The 22,726-nt window shown below is 40.8% G+C and overlaps 1 protein-coding gene across 2 annotated transcripts in view; it reads left to right on the top strand.

Moving 5' to 3' along the window:
- CTDSP2 (CTD small phosphatase 2) overlaps window positions 1–22,238 on the top strand; it is a 40,221-nt gene extending 17,983 nt beyond the window's left edge. Inside the window, exons 2-8 of one of the 2 annotated variants that reach the window (XM_088465930.1) lie at window positions 10,719–10,867; window positions 11,313–11,351; window positions 13,974–14,075; window positions 15,125–15,181; window positions 15,821–15,913; window positions 17,176–17,361; window positions 20,056–22,238. In XM_088465930.1, the coding sequence (XP_088322056.1) occupies window positions 10,719–10,867; window positions 11,313–11,351; window positions 13,974–14,075; window positions 15,125–15,181; window positions 15,821–15,913; window positions 17,176–17,361; window positions 20,056–20,181 (752 nt within the window). In that variant the 3' untranslated portion in view covers window positions 20,182–22,238. The remainder of the gene's footprint in view (window positions 1–10,718; window positions 10,868–11,312; window positions 11,352–13,973; window positions 14,076–15,124; window positions 15,182–15,820; window positions 15,914–17,175; window positions 17,362–20,055) is intronic. The other variant, XM_088465931.1, reaches the window with a different exon arrangement.
- The last annotated feature ends 488 nt before the right edge of the window (window positions 22,239–22,726 follow it).

Raw genomic sequence — 22,726 nt, 5'->3', positions numbered from 1 at the left:
AAATATAGTATAAAATGACCTTCAGGCTATGTGTATAAGATGTATATAACACATAAATGCATTCTGTGTTTAGATGTGGGTCCCATCCCCGAGATTTTTCATTATTTTATGCAAATATTCCAAAATACGGAATATTCCGTTATCCAAAATACCCCTGGTCCCAAGCATTTTGGATATGGGAGACTCAACCTGTATTAGCGACCTTTACGCCCACATAAGCAGCCAAGTGTTAGTTGCCCTAGTGAGGAGTAAGAGATAAATTAAATTACAGTAGGGAGAAGCACAAGAAGGTAGAGGGCATTAACATCCGTAGAATGGTTACATCAACGTATCAAACCGTAACTTGTAAATAACACTGGTAGAAATGAAAAGACAGGTGATGCAACCACATGTGAATACCCCTAAATAACGTCAGCATAAAAGAAGTACCTGCTTGCGGTGGATTGATCTGGCGGGCATACAGGCGATTCACTTGTGGGGCATTGCAGCAGGTGAGCCTCCTCATCTATACTCTCCCACCACTTCACTTGCATTATACTATTTTGCTTGTTTTCTTCCCTTCCATGTCACACTAACCTCTGCACAGTTTTTCTCTGCCCAGGGATGTATATGTTCAGATGTGTTCTCACAGATGCAGGGTTGCATAAAATTGGATTAAAAAAAAAAATAAACAAATCAAAAACTGATTTATTTGATTTAAATCCGATTTATTTATTTATTTGGATTTAAATAGGATTTTTTTTTTTCTTTAAATGTTTAAACGTTTATTTAAAAAAACCTATTTAAATAAAAAAAATGTAATCGGTTGTTGATTTAAAAAAAATAAATAAAATAAAAATCCAATTTTCTGCAACCCTGCACAGATGTATTTTACACAAAAGACAGGGCCTGATTGAAATAGTTTCTTTCAAGCAAAATTTTCTTACAAGCAAAATACCCTAAAACGGTCAGCAGAGCCAGACCCACAGGCTACTAAGGGTATATAGCTTTGTAAAATAAAGATAATATTCTGACAGCAGATTGAAATTTAATGTCTACGGCCAGTCTACCAATGAAATCGCCGGAGGTCTCATTGTATATTGCAGCAAGAGTTTGTAGATCCCTTCCGAATGTGTAAGCGGAAAAATAAACAATATGGTCGCTGTGACATTTGTTTTCTCACTGTGCAGCAGTATCCCAGGAACATATCTTTAGACCAATAGAAAATAAGTCACTTTGCGCTGTATTCAGTTTTGCTTGTCAGTAATTGGCTACAGTATTGAGGCTGGATTATTGTGTATAGTGTTGTGTGTCTTAAGCAGGGCATCCACTATACAATTCTCTGTCAGATATCTGTCCCATCTGGCTGGTTGGAATGAAAACCTGGTAATGTATGGGAGCAAATGCCAGTCTTCCATTTGCTCACAAACACTGGAAAATAGCCAAAAATGGTTGTTCAGACAAATTGAAAAAAGGACAAAAAGAATTGGTTAAATTTGTGTGTTTTAACCAGTGTTTAAAACGATATGATTGACTGTCATTTGCTCCCATACATTACCAGGTTTTCATTCCAACCGGCCAGATTGGACAGATATCTGACAGACAATTGTATACTGGATGCCCAGCTTTATTGCACAAAGCCCTAGGTAAGATAACTTGTGGCTTTGATTTAACCATCTGTGCTCAAGCATGGATATCAATAAAACCAGGACTGTTGGTGTGCCTTGAGGAACGAGGTTGGGAATCACTGATTTAGAGAGATCATTCTGCGGTTAGAATGATGATTTTAGCACATGGCGCTATGACCTTATCTAGAAAAGAAACCGGGTGTGAGAAACAAACCATTGATTTCAGTAACCAGTATGATTTCTGACATCAACTGTTCACGGCTACGACTGCGCTGAGATCTGGGGTATAACTAGACATTTGTGAGCCCCACATACTGATAAATGATCTCTGACATGTAAATGACAGGAAAGGTGGCCCCTCCTCAGTTGTGACCCCCATAGCCGGTACACCTCCCACTACTGCAGTAGTTACACCATTCCGTAAATGTGCTGGGAGATTTATCAGTGTTCCAAACCCATGGAAGAAACTAAAATGAATTCCGAAGACGTATAATCGTATGAGTCATCAGTGATTGTTCTGCCTGGTAATTTAACTACGTTGTCAGATAATGTTTTTATTTCCCTTATTCATAATATTCATGGTAAAGAGGATCTGGTAACGATAAACAACGACGAGCTAAACCGGTCCCAGGACAGAAAAGATATATAAATAAACCCCTGTTACTGTATATCATCCTTGACTTACTTGCGGCCTCGGGTAAGTGCGGCTATATAATGCACTTACGGTACCTCAGAAATTCACGAGGCAAGTGCAACGGCAATTCTCCCTCCTTTCGTCTAATTGAATTGACCCCTATATGCGAACATGCCAAGGACTGGCAGATGACAGCTGTCTGTACTGCTCAGGATCTAACTGGCTCTTGGTTTTCTGTGAATGCTGACTAGAGATTGTCACCGGCTCTAGTGACATTACAGCAGGAAGTACAGGACGGAGAGGAAGGGGCAATTTCATAATCATCTCAATAATGGCATGAATGCTAATAACTACTGTATACATTAATATTTGGCCTTTACTTGATCTGCTATACTTTCCTGATAAGGGAGATTAACTCAAAATTCAACAGTCATTAAATATTCATATATGCACTCAATTTAAATGTCGCTTAAATAAAATGGGGTACATTTCTGCTTCGCAACTCTTCTTTTTTTTTTTTTTTACCAAATGTTCTGAGGTATATTGTGAGCTGGAGACATTTCAAAGACTTATGGTGCATACACACGGTCAGATTCGTTGTCAGATATGAACAATAACTATTTTAAAATCGTTCAGTCGTTCATATCTGAAATAAAATCTGACATGTGGGCCTGCAAAGATGACCGATGTGCGTTCCCGTATGTCAGATAATGATTCTGACAATGTCTGTGTTTGCAGTCAGATTTTGACAATTTCATTCATTTTAATACTGTCTGAAATCGTTCAAATCGATTGGTAAAATCGTTCATCTGACAGATCTGACCGTGTGTATGCACCATAACAGTTTGTAGACTTTAGTGCACAGCAGGTCAACTGCCCGGAATGGTATTCCATGGTGTGATATCCAGCCAATATAGCTCATACATACAGTCAAACATGATCTAGCAGCCATTGCCATAATAGTGTTTTTAAAATCTGCTAGAAAACCTTAGCGAAATATGTAGTTTATGTTTAGAGCAATTGAAGATCTCCCCATTTTAAAGGGACTGTAACATCATAAAATGTATTTGCCTAATTGTGCTTGGGACAGGGGAATGTATATGTTAGACATGGCTTTTTGGTATCCTTGATGGAAAGGGAATCAGTATGATTTACCGCCGACCGCATGGCAGCGGCAGCCCGACAGAGGAGGAAATCCTGATCGTCCTTAGGGTAAGTATAACTAACCTAATTTCCCCCCCAATCCTAACCCTCCTTTAGGGGGTGCCTAACCCTAACCTCCCCCCCCCCCCAGGTGCCTAAACCTAACCCCCTATTTCCCGCAGTCTAACCCTAAGTCTCCCGAGGGGGTGTGTGCCTAACCCTAACCTCCCCCCGGGGGTGCCTAACCCCCCCCCCTAATCTCCCAGGGGGTTCCTAACCCTAAATCCCCCCTGGGAGCCCCTAGCCTAACCCTCCCCACCCCGCGGCTGTCTGCTCCCGGCGCCCGGCTTACCTTTGATCGGTAAGCTGGGTGTAAGGCTCCCGACGTAGGTCTAATGACACGCGTCGAGATTTCGACGCCTGTCATTTGTACCTTTCACACCAGTTCCTACCTTACAATCTATATTCCCTACCACATGCATGCACACACTAGGGGTACTTGTGATAGGAAACTAGTACCTGGAGGCAACCTACACGAGCCCAGGGAGAATATGCAAACTCAACAGTTAGGGCCGTGGTGGGACTTGAATGCATGACCTCATTGCTATGAGACAGTAATGCTAACCATCGCACTATCCACGCTGCCCGATGGATTTAAAATTTAGGGTTTTTTCTATTGCTTTTATTTTTCTATATTCTGATTTTCAGTGCAACTGCCTAATTGGCTTTAGCTACATGGGGAGAGATGCTGCTCCTGTTCAGCCTTTTCTGCCAAGGTGTTACACAGATGTGCGTGGTGTGGCTGACCTACTGTTGCAATGCTCTGTAGAGGAATAATTAGGATTAAATAGGTTGTATGGTTTTCCAGCTGCTCTCTATGCGCATGGTTGTACCGTCAATAATGATTGTGTGCAGAGAACATTCCATACCTACCTGAAGAGTCTTGTCCCCCTTCAGGGTAATAATGGTTCTTGTTATGAAGAAAATGCTCGGAGTCTATTCTCTCTTAATTATTGCTGCGGATGTTTGTTAAAATATCAACACTGTAATGTCATTAGTAGTCGTAGATTCCTCCACAGTTCTAGAATGTGTAGCCATACTTTTCCTGATGAAGGTACATTCTGCTTTTACTTGAAGATATGGCCTGTAAATTTGCAATGAAACGCAAAAACATTTGTTGGACTATTGTAAATGGCCAACAAATATTAAATAACCAATAACATTGTTACTAGTGCCAGCCAGTGACGTGGTTACTAGCTCCAGCCGGTGACATGTTTTTCCTTCCTGAAATATTACTGCAGAAGATACCATTGCTACCAGTTATATTGTAAACTGGACAACAGCTGATACTCCTCTAAACAAATTAACCAATAGTGTTCAAATCGATTAAATACAAAACGCATGCAAGAGATTTAAATATGAGAATTCCCATATTATTTTTTATAGAGTATGGTGTATGTAGAAGATGCAACATAAAAACTATTTTGAGACGTGTTTATTACTATGTATACTTTTAAAATATTTTTTTGGGTTAAAGGAATAGTTATAATGTTACAACCAAAAAAACAGGAGAGGTGTAGAAATGACCAGTGAATGCAAGCACAATGCTAGCAAATGAACAGACAAGTCCAGTAAATGAATAATACATCAATAAAACATAGATCTAATATAAGATTGTATGCACTAAAATATAAGATTACAGTATTCAACCTGAAAATGTTCATTCACTGGTCTTGCTCATTCACTTGCTGATTCACCCTATTAGTTAAAAGAAACATTGTTCAGAAGAATACAGTGTAGAAACTCCCAGAAAAGGAAGCTATGGTACTATAATTAGGAGCTTACTACAATAGATAGAGATAGATAGATATAATATTATATTATAGCTGGTAATTAGTCAGGTTTGAAGCTTATACTCCCAATACTTTGTGTGCCTTTGTTAGGCTGTATGTATTCACTATTAAAATGAGTATTTCGGCAAGAACAAAGATTACTGCATCCAGGCTATGTCTGGGTTACCATCTAATATTATTCTCCTAAATTTCTATTTCTAGACTGTAAGCAATAGATATAAAAACATGAATGTATGTTGTATGTAGTGCCTTCAGCGTGTTCTGTAGTACTTTACTACATCCTACAGGTATTATGATTGGTAGGAACAAATGACGATTCTCCTGTAAGGTCCAGCACACAAGGTCGTTATAAACAGTCTGTTAAAGCGTAGGTGAAATCTTCTTCTCAGAGTGTGTGGCAGCACAGTGTTCTAACCATTATATTGTACCCAGCATTAATGCTTCCAAACTTGGCCATTGCTGCAATGTGTGTGTGTGTGTGTGTGTGTGTGTGTGTGTGTGTCAGGCCAGTATGCAGAGAAATTTCTTGGGACTTACCACGTTAAAGCATATTTACTACACTTCAAGAATGCTTTGTGAATGCATTACATTAATGCCTGTGTTTACAAGACCTAAGGCTATTGAGCTTTATGGGTGTTCTGGATAATTAAGCCACAGAGAAAATAACAGGACCCATTGTTAGGAGGGCTGAGAAAGGTGGCAGAAGGTTAATTATGCTTACACGGGAGTGTTGGCATTGATTAGAGAGGATTCTTGCAGCGTTGTACTTGGAGCACATGTAATTGTATAGCGCCTATGTGGATATACAGCGGTTTTACAGATTTCTGTTTTTTTACTACATAAACCACCATGTACCAGCTCCGCCGCCCACCAAGATTTTGGGTAACAATAGCGCCATGACCACGATTATTCTTTAGAAGTAGATGGAGTTCATATAATCCTCTCAATGAGTTTCTACCTCTATATTTCATAATCACATTAACATAATGCGGGGAATTCCGTTTTTCTGTTTTTTTGCAGCGCTAATTAATGGGTGGTTGACAGAGCCGTTAATTATTGCAATTGTCGCGCCCAAATAGGGTATAGCCGTGTAAAGCGGCTAAACTCTTCTAAAGTCCTGGTTAGGGCGTCCAAACTACGGAGCTTTGAGGTTGCTGTGAGCAGAGATGGGTGCGGGTGTGGCAGTCGCGCCTGAATGAAGCAACAATTGAATTGCTCCGTCGGGCTCCACTAGTAACAGCCACCGGGTAAAACCATTAAATCACCCCTTGTGAGTATAAAGGTTGTTAGCCCTCCTCTGCCTGATGCCATTGTATAGCATAATTATGTATTGAAAACAAAGGAGTGAGGACGCGACTCAACAAGCTTACAATCGATAGGGGATATGGGCGGACACAATAATACTGTTGCCCCTTAAACTAAGTGGTCAAAACCGCTGAAGACACACTGACTTTGAATAGTACCATTTAGTACATTTACCCTCTGGAGCCTCGGCTTGGTGCCTTCCCCCTAGATATTCTGCATGTCTTGTTTTCATGTGTGTCACAATTGGGCTACAAGCTTTATAGGGCTTGTTCTTCAGCTGTCGCACGTTGACTGTGGTAATATATTTACTACTCTGTACAATGGATGAGTTAATCTCTGGTATTTATGTGAAAAGATCTAAAAACCGATTGCAACTTTTTGGCTGCATTTTCTTTTTTTCTTCACGCCCCTTGTTGGGCGTCTATATACAAATACGCACTCGACTGAGAAATTCAACATTTCTTTGTTTGGGCACCCATTAGTACGGCTAAAAGCACACCCGTCTAATGAAGTAGTTAGGGTGACCAAACAGCCGTTTGGCCACCCAAACCACCATTAGGGCGCCCAAAAAATGGACTTTGCACTTATTTCTTCTCACACCTCAGGAGGCTGCTTTAGAAGGCCAAATGGAGCAACAATTGAATTGCTCCGTCGGGCATTTATTCGTATAGATGCCTAGCGGGGGGAATTCACACACCCTAGATTTTGAACAGCAAACCCCTTATTTCTGCTTAAACTAAAAATGCCTACATTGTTTTTATTATGGGGAGATTCAGGGCCTGAGTCAGAGGTGCACGCTAGCGCAGCACAACTGCATCTTTATGTTAATTCTTTTGGGCCACGGTCTTCCTACAGAGATGCCCTTTAGCCACGGCGATAATCTGTCGCTGTATGCATTAACACACACTATCAGAGATTTCACCAGCCCTATGGAGGGGCAGAATCTGTCTGAGCATGGCCGCCAATGTCAGTGTTAGTCGCTGACCACGGCATTTCTGGCTAGCTACCCCCATGTTACCTCCCAGGAATGCCCACTGAAATCTCCAGCTCTTGCATCTAAATTTGTACTGCGGCTCCCGGCGGTGACCATCGGGACGCATGCGCGGTGTGACTCTGATGCTTGCAAAGACTGAAAACATCGGGCGCTGGCGTGCAGCATCTACACTGCATCCACCACTGACTCTGGTCCCCAGCTAGCTGTGAGGATTCATCAACACTATGGTCAATAATGCCATTAAATATATTTAGTCTGTTAGTTTATTTACATTCCCATTATGAAGAAATTATTAAACTTGCTTTAATAAATGCAATTCATATATGCAATTCATATAATTGTAACAGACCTGATTAGTTTGAAAGAAAAATCAAATCTATTGAGAATTTCAAATTCCTCTGAGACTCCTATTGGCCATGTAACGGAATGATGCTTGTACTGTAATGAATGATATTCTCCCTTGGATAAATGCATACAATTTGTGCAGATGTGTGTTTGTTTTTCTCATGTCTTTTGGCCTTTGATAAGTTTGCTAGTTTTATGTTCCTACTTCCTAGACCACATTTGTTTTACAACACTAACGTGTGCATTTGTACAATGTAACCATTGAGAAATGTTAATGTTGGACACTATCTAGTAACTAAAGCAAGTCTGCTGCTGACTGAGGATACTGCCCATTAGCAGGTCATGCTTTATTTTCTTGTACTCTACTTCCAAACCACTCTTGTCAGTCTCATGGTGCATAGAGATTTAAATGATCGATTTGAACGATATCCTTCAAATCGGTCATTGAAATCGTCCCTATCAACTCAACATCGACCAGCAATGCACGGGCACGTATGGACAATAGCGATATCGTCCATCGCCCGTGCATGCAGGTCAACTTGGTCGATATCGACCAGTTTACTATAGGGACGATCGCGGTCATTCTAGTCGGCTTGTTGGTGTGCTGGATGGTCGATATCGATCATACAGCACACCAGGGAGGGCGCAGGACAAACGGACAACGCTATTGTTATCGTTGTCTGATTGCTGCGTGTGTATGCAGCTTTACTCCAGTGTGACAGTATAGTGGGATGTGGGTTTCTCCTGGTGGAATGGATGAGATAGAGACTTGGACAATATTATATAGAGCTGGCCTTCTTAAACCCTTGTTGAAGTGAAGCCTCTACACAGAAATAAAATAAGTACAGGGGTAGGCAATCTGTGGTTCTCTAGCTGCAGTGGAACCACACATTCCAGCATGCCATGCCGCAGTTTAGCTCATCCCAACAGCTGGGCATGCTGGGAGGTGCAGTTACACACCAGTGCCACTGGTTGCTTACTCCTGAACTAGTTAACAAAAAATAATCTACAGGTATAATCTAATGCCATAAATATCTTGGAGCAGCAACCAGAAGGATTAACAATAGTGACTGCTCCACTAGTTGCTTATTTATCTGTGTCCCCTATTACGGATACTTATTGCATGGAACCCTTTGATACAATTTCTGACTGTTTCGTTTTCACCTTCAGGCATCGCTGAAATGGGATCTGTGTTTTTTATTTTGTGTGATGTGATTCTCGGTTATGTGGCTGCAGTTCTTCCTGAGCAGCAGGAAGTGGTCACTGTAGCGCATTGGTGTCTGTAGCTGATGATCTATAAGAACTAGGACAGTGATGAAGTTAAAGTGTGACCCGTTCTCTGAGCTTTGCTCATTTGTAGCGAAATAACAAAGTCTGCTATTAACCTGAAAGTGGCTGCCCAAATATCCTGGTTTACACCTGCTTATCTTGGCAAGTATTGCTGTTATCACTTTGAAGCCGTGCCCGCTACAGCACAGAGGGATCTGTCTATCACACTGTATGGCATTGGTCACAGGCCCTATATTTCACGTGTGTAGGAACTTGCCGAGATGACGGCACCCCCGCTGGGTCGCATCGCTCACGAGATCGTGCTGGGTACACATCGTCTAATGTGTACCCAGCGTTACACTTCAAGTTTTTCTGAAAAGACCCTGTGTTTCCAACCAGAAACGCACATGATAAATAAAAGGCACCTACGTCAATGCATTTCGCTCCCCCATGCTTACAGATGCACACTTCTCTTTACATAGAACCATTGCAATCTGGCTGGACCATTATGCGATATGTAACACATAAGCTTGTAAACAGGACCTCTTCCTGTTGCTTCCAATTGTAAAGTGCAACGGAATATGCTGCGGCTATCTAAGAAACTGATAATAATAGTAAGAATAATACTATTTTTTTTTTTTTCGTGTATTTTTCAGTTTATTCAGTGACACAATGTAATACACACACACATACATACACACACATACACACACACACACACACACATACATACATACATACATACATGCGCGCACACACACGCACACATACATACATACATACATACATGCGCACACACACACACACACACACACACTTTTGAAGTAAGATGGCTCCGAGCTCTTGAACAGCTGCACAAGTATTATATGATTATTTTAAATGGGGCTAGTCCTGTACCGGTTATTATTACGTGTGATAAAATGGAGGAACATAATATAAGTGCTCAGACTCCCCCTAGTGGAAATATAAATCACGCATGTGAGACACGTTACGGGCATGTTTACTCTTGTGTCCGTGAATATTACGTCATAGGCAATGCACGAACAACTTACTACACCAGTGTAAGAATAATGCCTTGCAGACGCACAGCTACAAATGTAATGGTTACAGAATATCAGCATTTGCTACAGAATGTGAGTTGCCAGGTTATTTCAAAATGCATCTATCTTTATCATTAATTATCCATAGGACCACTCAAATTAATAATGTGACCTTGCCCCGTTTCCATCCATGCGGTGTGTGCGCCCTTTATTAAATAAAGGTGAATCAATAAAGCGCTGAGCCTCTATCAGTCGCGTGGGAAAAAATGAATGATCACTGAAGTGATATTATTAGGAGTGCATTGTTTGTTCCCGTTTAAAAAACAATCAGCTCTCCAGGTTTTGAAGAACATTGGTTGTCTGTACATGGTTTGAACGAAGTTTGGAAGATTGCTGTCAGTCAGCTAGAAGGTTAATATTGATGATATGCAGTAAAGGGCCCTCTAGTGTACACAAAGCAAAACGGCATACTTTGTAATATTGACTAACTGGTGCCATGTTCTTAATCTGGTGGTTCTTCTCTTGCAGGACTGGTGTCCAGGTCCTCACCAAAGAAGCCTAGGAGTCGGAGCATCTTCAAGGCGCTCTTCTGTTGCCTAAGTGCACAGAATGTTAGCAGACCAGGAGGCTCCGGTGAGCCTCCCACCCAAAAGGAAGAGGCACAATCCACTCCAAAGGTATGTTTACAACAGGACTCCGATAGCGTCCATGAAATTTTAGATGCTATGATGGGAGGTTAATATGGTCATATATCCCTAAACTGTATAGAAGTAATACTGAGACTGTAGCTGATCAGAGTGTACAGAGAACTTACCCACACATAATTAAATAGAAGTAATGTATTGTTTATCTGTCCTTATAACTATATTGCTCCCATGTCCCATATTTCATGTTGGCTGCATTAATAGGATTACTGACACTGATCAGGCCTCTGCTACCCACAGTCTTTATATCCTTCTCCTGTATGGCTGTGGTCAGCCATGCTATCCTGCTGCTATTATGTGAGTTGAGCTACCCGGCCAGCACCCCAGGGTCTCTATCTGTCCTATGGCAGATTATGTTACCAGGTGGTTGTGCAGACACAGAAGGCTGATTTGTGAAATGTCGCCCCCTTTCTTTCAGTCGGACCTGCTCCAATGTCTCCAGTATCAGTTTTACCAGGTATGTATCCTTTGTTCATGTCATGGTTTTCTTTTCCACACATCATTTAATGACCATGGGGTAAAGTAACTGACACGACAGAGTTTCACAAAAGCCGCCTTTATGTGTCTCTATGGGTTGAGGATTGGTTGAATCTTATAATGGGTCTTATGTAGGTGCTATGCGTAGGCTTACCCTGAGATTGCACCTTTTGAACAATAGAGCTGCAACCTATGAATGAGGTTATGCTACATTAAAAAAGTCATGGAAAAGGGTCCTCCTAATTAGCTCAGTGGCTCCGAATGTCCGACTGTATTTTGCTGCCGTTGTCAGTGGAGCTCCGTTTTTGGATGCAGTCCCTGAAACCGACTCGAGCCTTCCCCCTGACCTCGCCCAGGAACTAACTGCATATTCCGCTGTATGTGCTGTTGGGTTTAATCTTTTTTATATTTTGGCTTTCTGGTCAGGCATCTTAACATGATTCATGGTTATGGTACCAAACCCAGGGGTGGCGCAATACGGGATGCAATGCTGGGCCAGTCCTTAGGCCCCTGATCTCCTCTCAAAAGAGCAGGGTGCAGACTTCTTCTGAACAAACAAGGGTCATTCTAGTACATACTCTAGTTATGGAACCAGATCGACATGCCCAGAAGGGTCTCCCTCTCTAATCTATTGAGAGCAGAGAGGTGTTAGTCTGTGAGAGTCAAGAATAGCATCGCCGGATACCTACCCACATGTAGCTATGCGCCGGCCGATGCACTGGTCACCCCCTCACTGAAACGTGTGACTGTTTAAACCTCTATACACATTGTTTATGACAAATGTTTGCGGTTCATAAATTTCAGTGTCCAAAGGCATTAACGCCCAGTAATACGCAGTTATAGAGGATGGTCACTTTAGTACATGCTGCAGGAAAGCTTTGAGACAAGGCGCTTCTAAAGCTCTGTTAAAGTAGGGGCAACGTACAATGTTTTGTGCATGGTTTGACTAACGGCTTTTATTTAATGCCTGTGTGTACAAGCTTTAAGATGTTTCAGTTTAGTTCTACTTGTCCCACAATGCAATGATTAAGTGGCATAACAAAGACTCCTGGGTAGAATGTAAGATTCTGGCAAATGCTTTAGCAATAGCCGGTTATAGACCGATTACTGAGAAAAGACTGATTTCAAAGAGGTTCTATAAAAGCTGGGACAGAGGATGTACAAGTGCGGAAAACGTAACTTGTGAACATGTCCAAGAGTATTGAGGTCTACCTCTCATTATAAAGCTGTCAGTCAGTCACTTTGTCCCAAAATATGTATTTCTTTTACTGCATTCATTGCATGTTGACATGGTATTACTAAAGCTGGCAAAGACTAATCGGTTTATTCCATTTACTGTAACCCTCCAATCCTGTCCCGAGATCTTTCTTCCCATTTTCATGTTCTGTGCCTAGTTCGTAAAATCTCAAGAAACTAATTTGTGAAATGCACCTTCACCAATAAGCTTCTTCCACCTGCACTTTTAATGCTTCAGCCAGTGGGACCGAAGAGGTGGCTCAGCCAGCTGAGACTCCTGCCTGGAAGCATCTGTGTGACCTGCAGGTCGCAGGATCTAATCCCGGCTAGCTCTGCTCACTCTTTCATCCTTTCCAGGTAGATAACATGAAGAGCAATGATCATTGAAGTGCTGTCGTCCTGTATTTGTAAAACCATTTTTTTATGCCCTAAGGATGAATTAGGACTGTGCGGCAGAAAGTTACAGTGAGCACTCCCTTTTTAAAGGAACCACTTCCTATTTGTTAACCCTTACGCTTTGTAAACCCTGCTATATTATTCAGTAGTTTATACATATATTCCATGAAACATGCACAAGAATAGTGAGTATTGTTGCATAATTTGTGACCCTAATGGAAAGCAAAGCCTTTCATTTCCTACATTTTTAGTGTTCTATGTAATGGTGCGCACACACAGTACAATAAAAATGCACGATATTAACGATATCGACCATATCATTATCGTTCAGATCGTTCATTTTTTTATTTTTTTTTTGTGCCCATTGACCAGCGATGCGCGGGCACGTATGGACGATAACTATATCGACCATCGACCGTACATGCAGGCCAGCCTGGTCGATATCGACCAGGTTACATAGGGACCCACGATCGTTGGTCGCTTGCCCGTCGTTTGTGGGTTGGTGGTGTGTGGATGAACGATAACGATCATCCAGCACACCGGGAAGGTGATCGTACCGTGAGTACGCACCATAAGAATGGTAATATTGATTTGCTTCCATACTGTATTTAATTTCAGCTACCAACTTAGGTGTTTAACAAGCTCATTTCATTTTTGGCGAAGTACAAAACCACGCAGTTCTCCAATTGTCGCCATAGTTACTCCTCTGAATTATGTTGCTATCACTGACAAACATGCTGCTGTTTCCAAACCTGTTTTTGTTGCATGTTTCATGCAAGTGGGACAGGAATGATAGCCGAATTCAAGGCTCATTCAGTACAGATGGTCCTGGTGTTCCTTCCCTTTAGTTGTTAAATTTAGACAGATTGGTATTAGATTGTCCTGAGTCATGTAGTATATTTGAGCACGTCTTCTCATTAAATATTTGTAATTGCAATAGGAAAGGTAATATATTGGTTTTTATTTTCAGATTCCAGGTACCTCTTTGCTCCCTGAGGTAGCGCCAAAAGATAATGGGAAAATATGCATGGTGATAGATTTGGATGAAACATTGGTCCATAGCTCTTTTAAGGTAAGGCTGAGTACCTATATAGCTCTGAGATGACTGGAAGTGAAAGGCTACAAACCACATTGGGGTCCATGATTGTTCATGGTTGCTTCTTATGCTGACCACACACAAACCTATAGACAGTGCACACACTTGGCCAGGGCCATCTTAATGTATGTGCACACTGGGCACCTGCCCAGGGACCCACAATTCTAGGGGCCTTCAAGCAGAGGTGGGATGGAGAGGGGGGCATCTACATGGAGTGTGCGGCCGCTCACTCCGTGTATGGGGAAGCCAGCTGAGAGGCAGGCAGAGAAGGATGCTTCCCGGCCGCACTGATTGTGCTAAAACAGTCTAGCGGGAACACTACATAAGATACATAAGCGATCAACGCATAAACTTTAAATGATTGATTATGTCCATTGGCTGTAATGAGATGAGAGATTAATCATTCTCACAATTTTTATTTTGTATTTGCACTTCTGGAAAAAGAGGGACATGAGTGGAAATCACATGTAATAAAGGATTTTTAATTCACATTTTTCTGTGTGTGTGTGTATGTATGTATATGTGTGTGTATATGTGTGTATGTATATATTATATATATATATATATATATATGTGTGTGTGTGTGTGTGTGTGTGTATATATATATGTATGTGTATATATATATATATATATATATATATATATATATATATTATGCAGTATTTCTTTCTAATAAGACTGTACGTTATTTTATTCATTATTTTGCCTGATGTTACTGGACAATACATTTTAATGATAAAGAAATAATGAATTGATTTTACTTGAGTTTCATACTGAATAAATATTTACTGACCTCTACAGTGCACCAGATTAAAATCTTGTCTTTCCCTCTGTTGTTTGAAGAACAGTGCATTGGTCTATTATTCTGTTTGCAGATATGCTTCTGTGATTGTCCACATTCAGAATGCACCAGAGCTTATCTGGGCTCTGTGACTAAAGAGAAACCTAGCATATCGCAATCTGAGTGGATTCTGTTTCTCTTTAATGGTTCTTAATGCGTTGATTCTTTTTTTTTTTTTACATAGCCAATCAGCAATGCGGATTTTATAGTGCCAGTGGAGATTGAGGGAACTACACATCAGGTGAGCGAGCACTAGGTTTTATTACACTAGGTTTACATACACGACGTGTATGTTTTATTTCTTTACTAGTTATCTTGCAGATGGATGACGTCGTGAAAAACATGGCTGCAGCCCGGTTCAAGTAATCCAGGATAGGCTGTTTCCTCACAGCACGGCCTACTCTTGATTACTTGTTTCAGGAAGCAGTTTACTTTGCACCAAATACCGGGAACTCCTAGAAAATTCAACTGTTGAAATTATATAGGTGTCAGTCATTTCAGATGACGAGCGTTTTATATCCTGAAGAAGTGTAAGAGTCATTGAGGGGTAAAATTGAGGTATATGAGCTTATCTCCTTAGTATAGCCATGTCCATCCACCTTGTGATATGTGTGTCCTTACTTATTGGCCTGTTGACTTATAGACTCTGTTATTAATATTCTATTTTATTAATAGCGTCTATACATTGTACACTTCATTTTATTATACTAAAGCATCATGATGTATAAATGTAACTTTGTAATGTACATCACAACCTTGAATGACATGTGAATACAATAGGCCGTATGCATGAAATCTGGATGATAAGAACACATTCAGCCGGCTTTGTCACAAGATCCAAGAAGCCCCCTCTCTATTATATCTTTTTCACTCTCCACAGGTGTACGTTCTTAAGAGGCCTTATGTGGATGAGTTTCTGGAGAGAATGGGAGAGCTCTACGAATGTGTACTGTTTACCGCTAGTCTTGCCAAGGTAAGGGGAAATCCTGTTTATGGTCCCCTAGCTTCAATACAAGGTTATTAACAAAATGTAAAATATAGTACTAGTATATACAGTTCCACTTTACAATTGGGAACAAAGGGCTCGATTCAGACCCGCTCGCTAGATGCGTTCGCACGCAGCCGTCAGCTCCCAAAGTATGCAAATCCCGTGATAGCACGGCAAGGCATTAGCACGCCCACTATGTCTTGGCGTGCGATTGCGTTGTGTATTTAGGCCCCCAATAGCTTGTCTTAAGATGCCCACTTTCCCTTAGTGATACACGTCATCTTTAGGAAGTGTATGCAACAATCGGTAACTTCGGAAGCATACGCATGACTTGTGGCTGGCCATACCCTACTGCGAGTGCTTCAGTGTGCAATTCAGCTATGCGACGTGTATTATGACGCTGCATCTTAATTATGCACGCCTCTGAAACTGCGTGAAGACGCTCAGACACGCCTGCGTTCGCACCACCACTCCCCCGTTTCCATCAACCAACCCCTGTCACCACCCACAAACGGCTCGTCCTGCCACTCTATCTAGCAAGCCGTCCATGAACAAGGGGCGATCTCGCATAGACTGGTACGCGCACTGCAATGCGTACGCATTCGCACATTGTAAACATCGGCAGGCTATGTGCGAACGCAGCCTAACAAACGGGTCTGAATCAGGCCCACAGTTCTAAAACAATACTAGGTGTTAATAGACAGCAAGGCAAAAGGGACCTACTCACAAGCTATAGGGAAATAGGAATTTGAGTGCTACATATAGAAAGTGCTTAGTGGGTTGTATGGTTCAATCATTTAGCAATGTTGGCAGCAATTGAGGCCTGGAATCAGAGGGTTGTTTGCGTATGGATAGAACACATACATTTTGTTTGAACTGTGTAGAGGAGAGGTGAATAAATAGAGTAACTTAGAAAGAATAGGTGAGTGGTTCTGGAATTTGATAAGCTTGCCTGAAGAGGAAGGTTTGGAGACTAGAGGCAATTATTATTCTAGGTAGATGTGTGATTCATGAGGGTAAGAGGTAAGTGAGAAGCTGTGGACTGAGACATAGATAGTGGAAGTGGCAGCAGGGTCCTGAAACTTCTGTTCAGTTTTAAAGCCTTCATATAACTTTGCCATAGAAATTTGCAGCATACCTTTGTAGTAAATGCAGCTGACTGACTGTACAGGGGAAGGGCCTGTTTGTCAGTAGTTTGTGACAATAGAATTTTGAAGTCGAACCTGTAAGTTTTTTTTTTTTTGTAGTATGCTGATCCGGTCACAGATCTTCTAGACAAGGAAGGGGTCTTCCGCTCCCGTCTCTTCAGGGAAGCTTGTGTCTTCCACCAGGGCTGTTATGTCAAAGACTTGAGCCGTTTGGGGAGAGACCTGAAGAAAACTATCATATTAGATAACTCTCCTGCATCCTACATCTTCCATCCAGAAAATGCAGTAAGTATGTTTGCTTTAGGTTTGTATTGCAACGATATGTAAAAGAACATGCATATATAAGGTACAGTAAGCAATCAACACATCTTTACCCAAATTGTTTTACCTTTTGTAAAAGTGTTAACGCTATCACTGCCACTGGCTTCCATTTCACTTTGGTGCCTGCCTGGAAAATGCATTGCCAGTCGCCCACTTCCTTTGTCAGCCAGACGGCTACACCTACCTCACAATGCAATTTATACCCTTAGAGATATCATAGAGGTCATAACGGTGCATGGGGGACATGTTTACTGATGCTTCCTACATTAAATAATGATATCACAGTTCTTCAAATCATTTCCGCCATAGTGTTCCCCTAATTTTAGAGATTGGGTTTCCATTCTCTAATTACTATAGACCTAGATGACTGACATGCAGGTATATATGTTAACACACTCTACATAAGTGTCTGTGTTGGGGATTGGCATTCCTGGAGGGTTGTAGGAACCGAGGAATTCCCTGGGGTAGTTCGCTGTCTTCATCTTTTGCTGTCCTGTCCACTGACTTGTATATGTTCTCCTTGCCAGGGAAATATTGTAGCAGATGATGGCAGTTACAGTGTCATTCTTTATTATAAACTCACAGTATAGGAACTATTCAATCCTATAGTATCTGAGAATTTTCCCTTTAGGACGAAGTTGTTAAAACTATATTTTCATACATTTCATAAATGTGCAACCCATGTAAATTTAGCATTATTTTCATATAACATTTAGGTTAAAATATGCTTACCTTAGACCAAGGGTGGGCAATAAGTGGCCCCCAGCTGTTGTTAAATTCCGAATCCCAGCATGCCTTGCCATAGTTTTAGCATGGCCAAATAGCAAAACTAGGCATGCTGGTATGTGTAGTTCTACAACAGCTGGGGGCTACTTATTGCCCACCCTTGGTCTTAAGGTAAGCATATTTTAACCTAAATGTTATATGAAAATAATGCTACAATTTACATTGGTTGTACATTTATGAACAATGTATAAAATACTGCTCACATTCAGCTAACAGTGTATGTCTGTATACTGTACAGCTCACATTTAGCTTATAACGCACTGGTATAAAAGTGACTGCTTGGAATAGAACAGAGTGACATCACAAAGGCTATTTATGATGCAAGTCAACACAAGATCAGCCTTGTCACCTGGTACATCTCTAGCTGCCTGCATTTCACTACTGAATGTAAAGAGTCACTATTGCTTTCAATACCTATTTACATATTTGTCATTGCCTTAAATTAGAATTTCATATAGAATGAAATAAGGGGTACAGGACTGTTAGGTCTAGTTTACATATCACTGTGGTGAGTAGGAGGTGTAGGTTGATTATGCTGATGGCATAAACTTGAATAAGGAATAGGTATAGAAATCACAGAACTTGTTGCGAATTCTCCTGTGTTCACACTGTAATGAACACAGTCTATGATCAAACCACATAGTGCCTCTTTCCCTTTTTTTTAGTATATAAGCCATCGTCTATATCAACAGATGACTTTGGCAGCACAGATGATGTAAGGGTTAGCATTACTGCCTCACAGCACGGAGTTCTTAAGTTTGAGTCCCACCACAGTCCTTTTTATATTCTCCCTATGCTTGCGTGGGTTTTCTCCAGGTGCTACGGGTTTATTCCCACACTTCAAGTGTGTGTGTACACAAATAGATTGTAAGCTCCACTGAGGCAGGAACTGATTTGAATGGCCAAATATTGACTGTAAAGCGCTGCGGAATATGTGTGCGCTATATAAATAATTGGTAGTAAATAATCACCTAAACCAAAAACTTATTGATGATGAGTAAAGAGGGTTACGTTTTAAATAGTGGCGCAATCATCTGAGAGCCTCCTTTATAGGCCTCTGCTGCCGTAATTGTGGCAGGGTTATCTCCAACTTCCATTGATCTTTTAAGCTCTGTGGTCACCAGACAATTTGAGTATTTGTGTTTGCAGCTTGTTCTGTTGCTAAATTGCTGTTGGCACAACAAATCTTTTTTTTACCCTCTTTAAAACCTTGAACATATGCTGAATAACATCATTGTCTGCCAGCATTGCAAATGCAAAGGTTTTTTTTTTTGTCTTGTGAAAGCACAGATCATTAATAAGAGCAAAATCTCTGTGTTATTTTCCAAGCTCTCCCTTTTTAATTATTGTGCACAATAATATTGTTGACAGATTGTATTGAGAAGCAATAAGAGCCAGTTGCTAGGAAACCATTAATACCATATGTCTAGAGCTGCCTTAGAACATTGATTAGAAGTTATTTTTGCTACATGAACTTCATGTTTTCACCTGTAAATTACAAACAATGAAGATTTATTTTTTTATAACTACAGCATTTGATTAATCCCATTGTTTACAGTCTTATGTATAGATAATGGTAACTGTATTGCATGTAACATTTCTCTTATGTTTTTCTTCTATTTATAATGTGCCTTAGAAACTGCATATTGAGCAGACTTTAGACACCTTAGCTGTGTAAATGATTGCAGTAACTCCCTTGAAAATAAATAAGTGTAGTTCCATAATTACAGGTCCACAAATGGCAGTGCATGGGAGTGTCCATAACTTGTTGTCATTGTTTTTCTATGTCTCTAATTACCCATTTCTTTCTTGTGGCATTGTAACAATACTAATTAATACAAAATGGTTTGACAAGGCCTCTTCTGCTTCCAGGTACCCGTGCAGTCGTGGTTTGATGACATGGGAGACACAGAACTTTTGAGCCTCATCCCAATCTTCGAGGAGCTCAGTTGCTCTGAGGACATTTATACAAGTCTTGGGCAGCTGAGGGCACCTTGAGACTCCTCGTCCTGCCTTGATTTTGTTTCAGGGGACTTTTTATATCTTAAATATTCTTTTTTTTATTTTTTTTCTCTTAAAAAAATTCTCACACTCGCAGTGCCTTTGGCCTCAGAGGAAGAGGAACAAAATGGAAATTCACGATTGGGCAGATTGAGGATTTCTCGGGGGAATTCACCTGCCCTTACCAAGCAAACTGGCTACAGCTCACACTCCTTAGGGCTTGCATGCCTGGTGTCGGTGTGTCGGCAGCGAATGCAGGGATCTATAAATGCCATATCATTGGTGCACTAGAAGGAGAAAGTGTCCTTTTCAATAATGGTACCATGTACCTGTCTTTTCTAGTTCTTCACTGCTGTTTAGTCTGCATATCATTGAATTTATCAAGCTATATCATGTACAAGGATGGTGTATGGCCATGATACTGATAAATGAAAAGATACACACAGGTACTTTAGCTTAATATCTTAATGCACATACGGGAGTAGGCACTTTACAGAGAGGTTTATGTGGGGAACACATTGCTGAGACATCAACATTATAAGAGAGCGAGACTGCTCTGATATCAGTGCACATTCTCATCCCAGTATTCACTACGTGACTATGTCTGTACTATGCATATTCTCCGCTGGATGAACTTGACTTGATAACAGTTCATGTTTGTGGTGGCAGACACTGGCATTTAGTGCCTTTCCTGACCAGATTTTATTATGGGAAAATGCTTCATTGCCATGACTTGTTATTTTTGTAATCCCATTTGCGTAACTAAATATTATTCCAACACACGTGTACAGATACGTACGTGTAACATTAATGTTGCTATTACGGCCAGTACAATTCCACATTTTGTTTGTAATACAATTTATAACACTGGAATCATCATGGTCAGGGCTTAGAAATGGTTCAGGGAGTCGTAAGATGGACAGCAAACACCAACTTGAAAGTCAAAGCCAATGATATATAGGTTACTGTTATTACAAGGACATGTATAGGAAATCTCAAACATAATATTGATAATAGGCAATGGGGAATACAAGGACTACTATCACTGGTTACCGCCATATACTCAGTGCCTTTAGCAGCAAAACTTCTCCCCATTTACTTTTTATCCCAAAAAAAAAGCCAAAGGGATTTATAGTCATTTTTAATGTTCTTCAGCCACTCCAAGGTAATTTTTTATTTTTTTAATTGTTGATGAGCAAAAATAAGATAATTGTTAACTGGCTCCTATGAAAGCTTTTACTTTGGGTCACTATTGACAGTTTGAATTTAGTATTTTTTTAAGACTGGTGGCATTAGCTAGTTTAAACCTGTTAATGGCCATACACTACAAAGGCTGTGCCTTATTATAGCAAGGGGAATACAAACATTCTAGTTTGTCTTGCATAATTCCAATGGTAACCAGCACTATCCAGCTGTAATACTGGTTCCAACCTATTTATGCCAGTACTAGGTCATTGAGCAGGTAATACGGGAAAGCCATGCAGTGCCTTTTTGGCTTTTAAAATAAAAAAACACATATTTAAAGCTGAGCTCTGAAATGTAAAATCTATAGATGCTGAGCTGGTTTATTGTACTCTGGTAATTCCATTCCCTGCAGCTGTCATCTCCTGGCCTGTCTTTTGCTGCCTCCTAGGAAGTTTGCGATCTACAGGATTCTGCAGGACTGTTAAAAAAAAAAAAACACTGAGTGGACCTCAGGGGAAACGCACGTAGAAAAATGATCCATTATATGGCATTGTGCCGCCAATGCCGTGTAGGCCAATTTTTTTTTTTTTAAACTAACTTCTGAAATGTTGCTATCCTTATGCAGACAGAGAAACGTACATTCCTGGGTGTCTCCTTCTATCGTGTCAGGATGTGCATTCGGCATCTGACCTTGAATGAGGGTCTGCTAAAAGTTTTTGGATTATTCATTGTACGTTGAGCAGCTGTTGGATGGACTTTCAGCACATTGCTGTATTTAAGTTTCTACCAGACTGACTGAATGAGTTTTAATTATTATAATATGTAATCCCTCTAACAGAGCATGTAATAAAATCTATTTTTATGCCCTACGTTTTTGTGTTTGAATTGGGAAAGGGTGAACAGGGCAGCCCTGGCATACAGATGTGCTTCTGTAGTACTGTAAAGAGTCCTGGATGGAGATCTATCTTGCTCCCAAGCAGTCATAATAGCTTTCATTTCAGTTTTCACGTCTGTGGAACTCCAGGGGGACGATCAGAGTTCTAGGGGGTCTATTTACTAAGCCTTGGATGGAGATAAAACACCAATCCGCTCCTAACTGCCATGTTACAGGCTGTGTTTGAAAAATGACAGGAGCTGGTTAGGTGGTACATTACCTCTGTCCACATTTTCTCCATCCAAGGCTTAGCAAATCGACCCCCTAGTCTCGTGTGTGGTGTGTGTGTGTGTGTGTGTGTGTATGAAATGAGCATAATCTGAAGATAGACTATCCTCACCGCCCTGCCAGGGTCACAATCTAAAAGCACTTGATGTATAAGTACTTGCGTTCATAGAAGCTGACACTGGTACACATGGGTGT

The sequence above is a fragment of the Taudactylus pleione genome, unplaced genomic scaffold (assembly GCF_031769625.1).
Source record: "Taudactylus pleione unplaced genomic scaffold, aTauple2 ptg000065l, whole genome shotgun sequence".
Taxonomy (NCBI): Eukaryota; Metazoa; Chordata; class Amphibia; order Anura; family Myobatrachidae; genus Taudactylus; species Taudactylus pleione.
The sequence above is the reverse complement of the archived record's forward strand: the minus strand, read 5'-3'. Positions and strand labels throughout refer to the sequence as shown.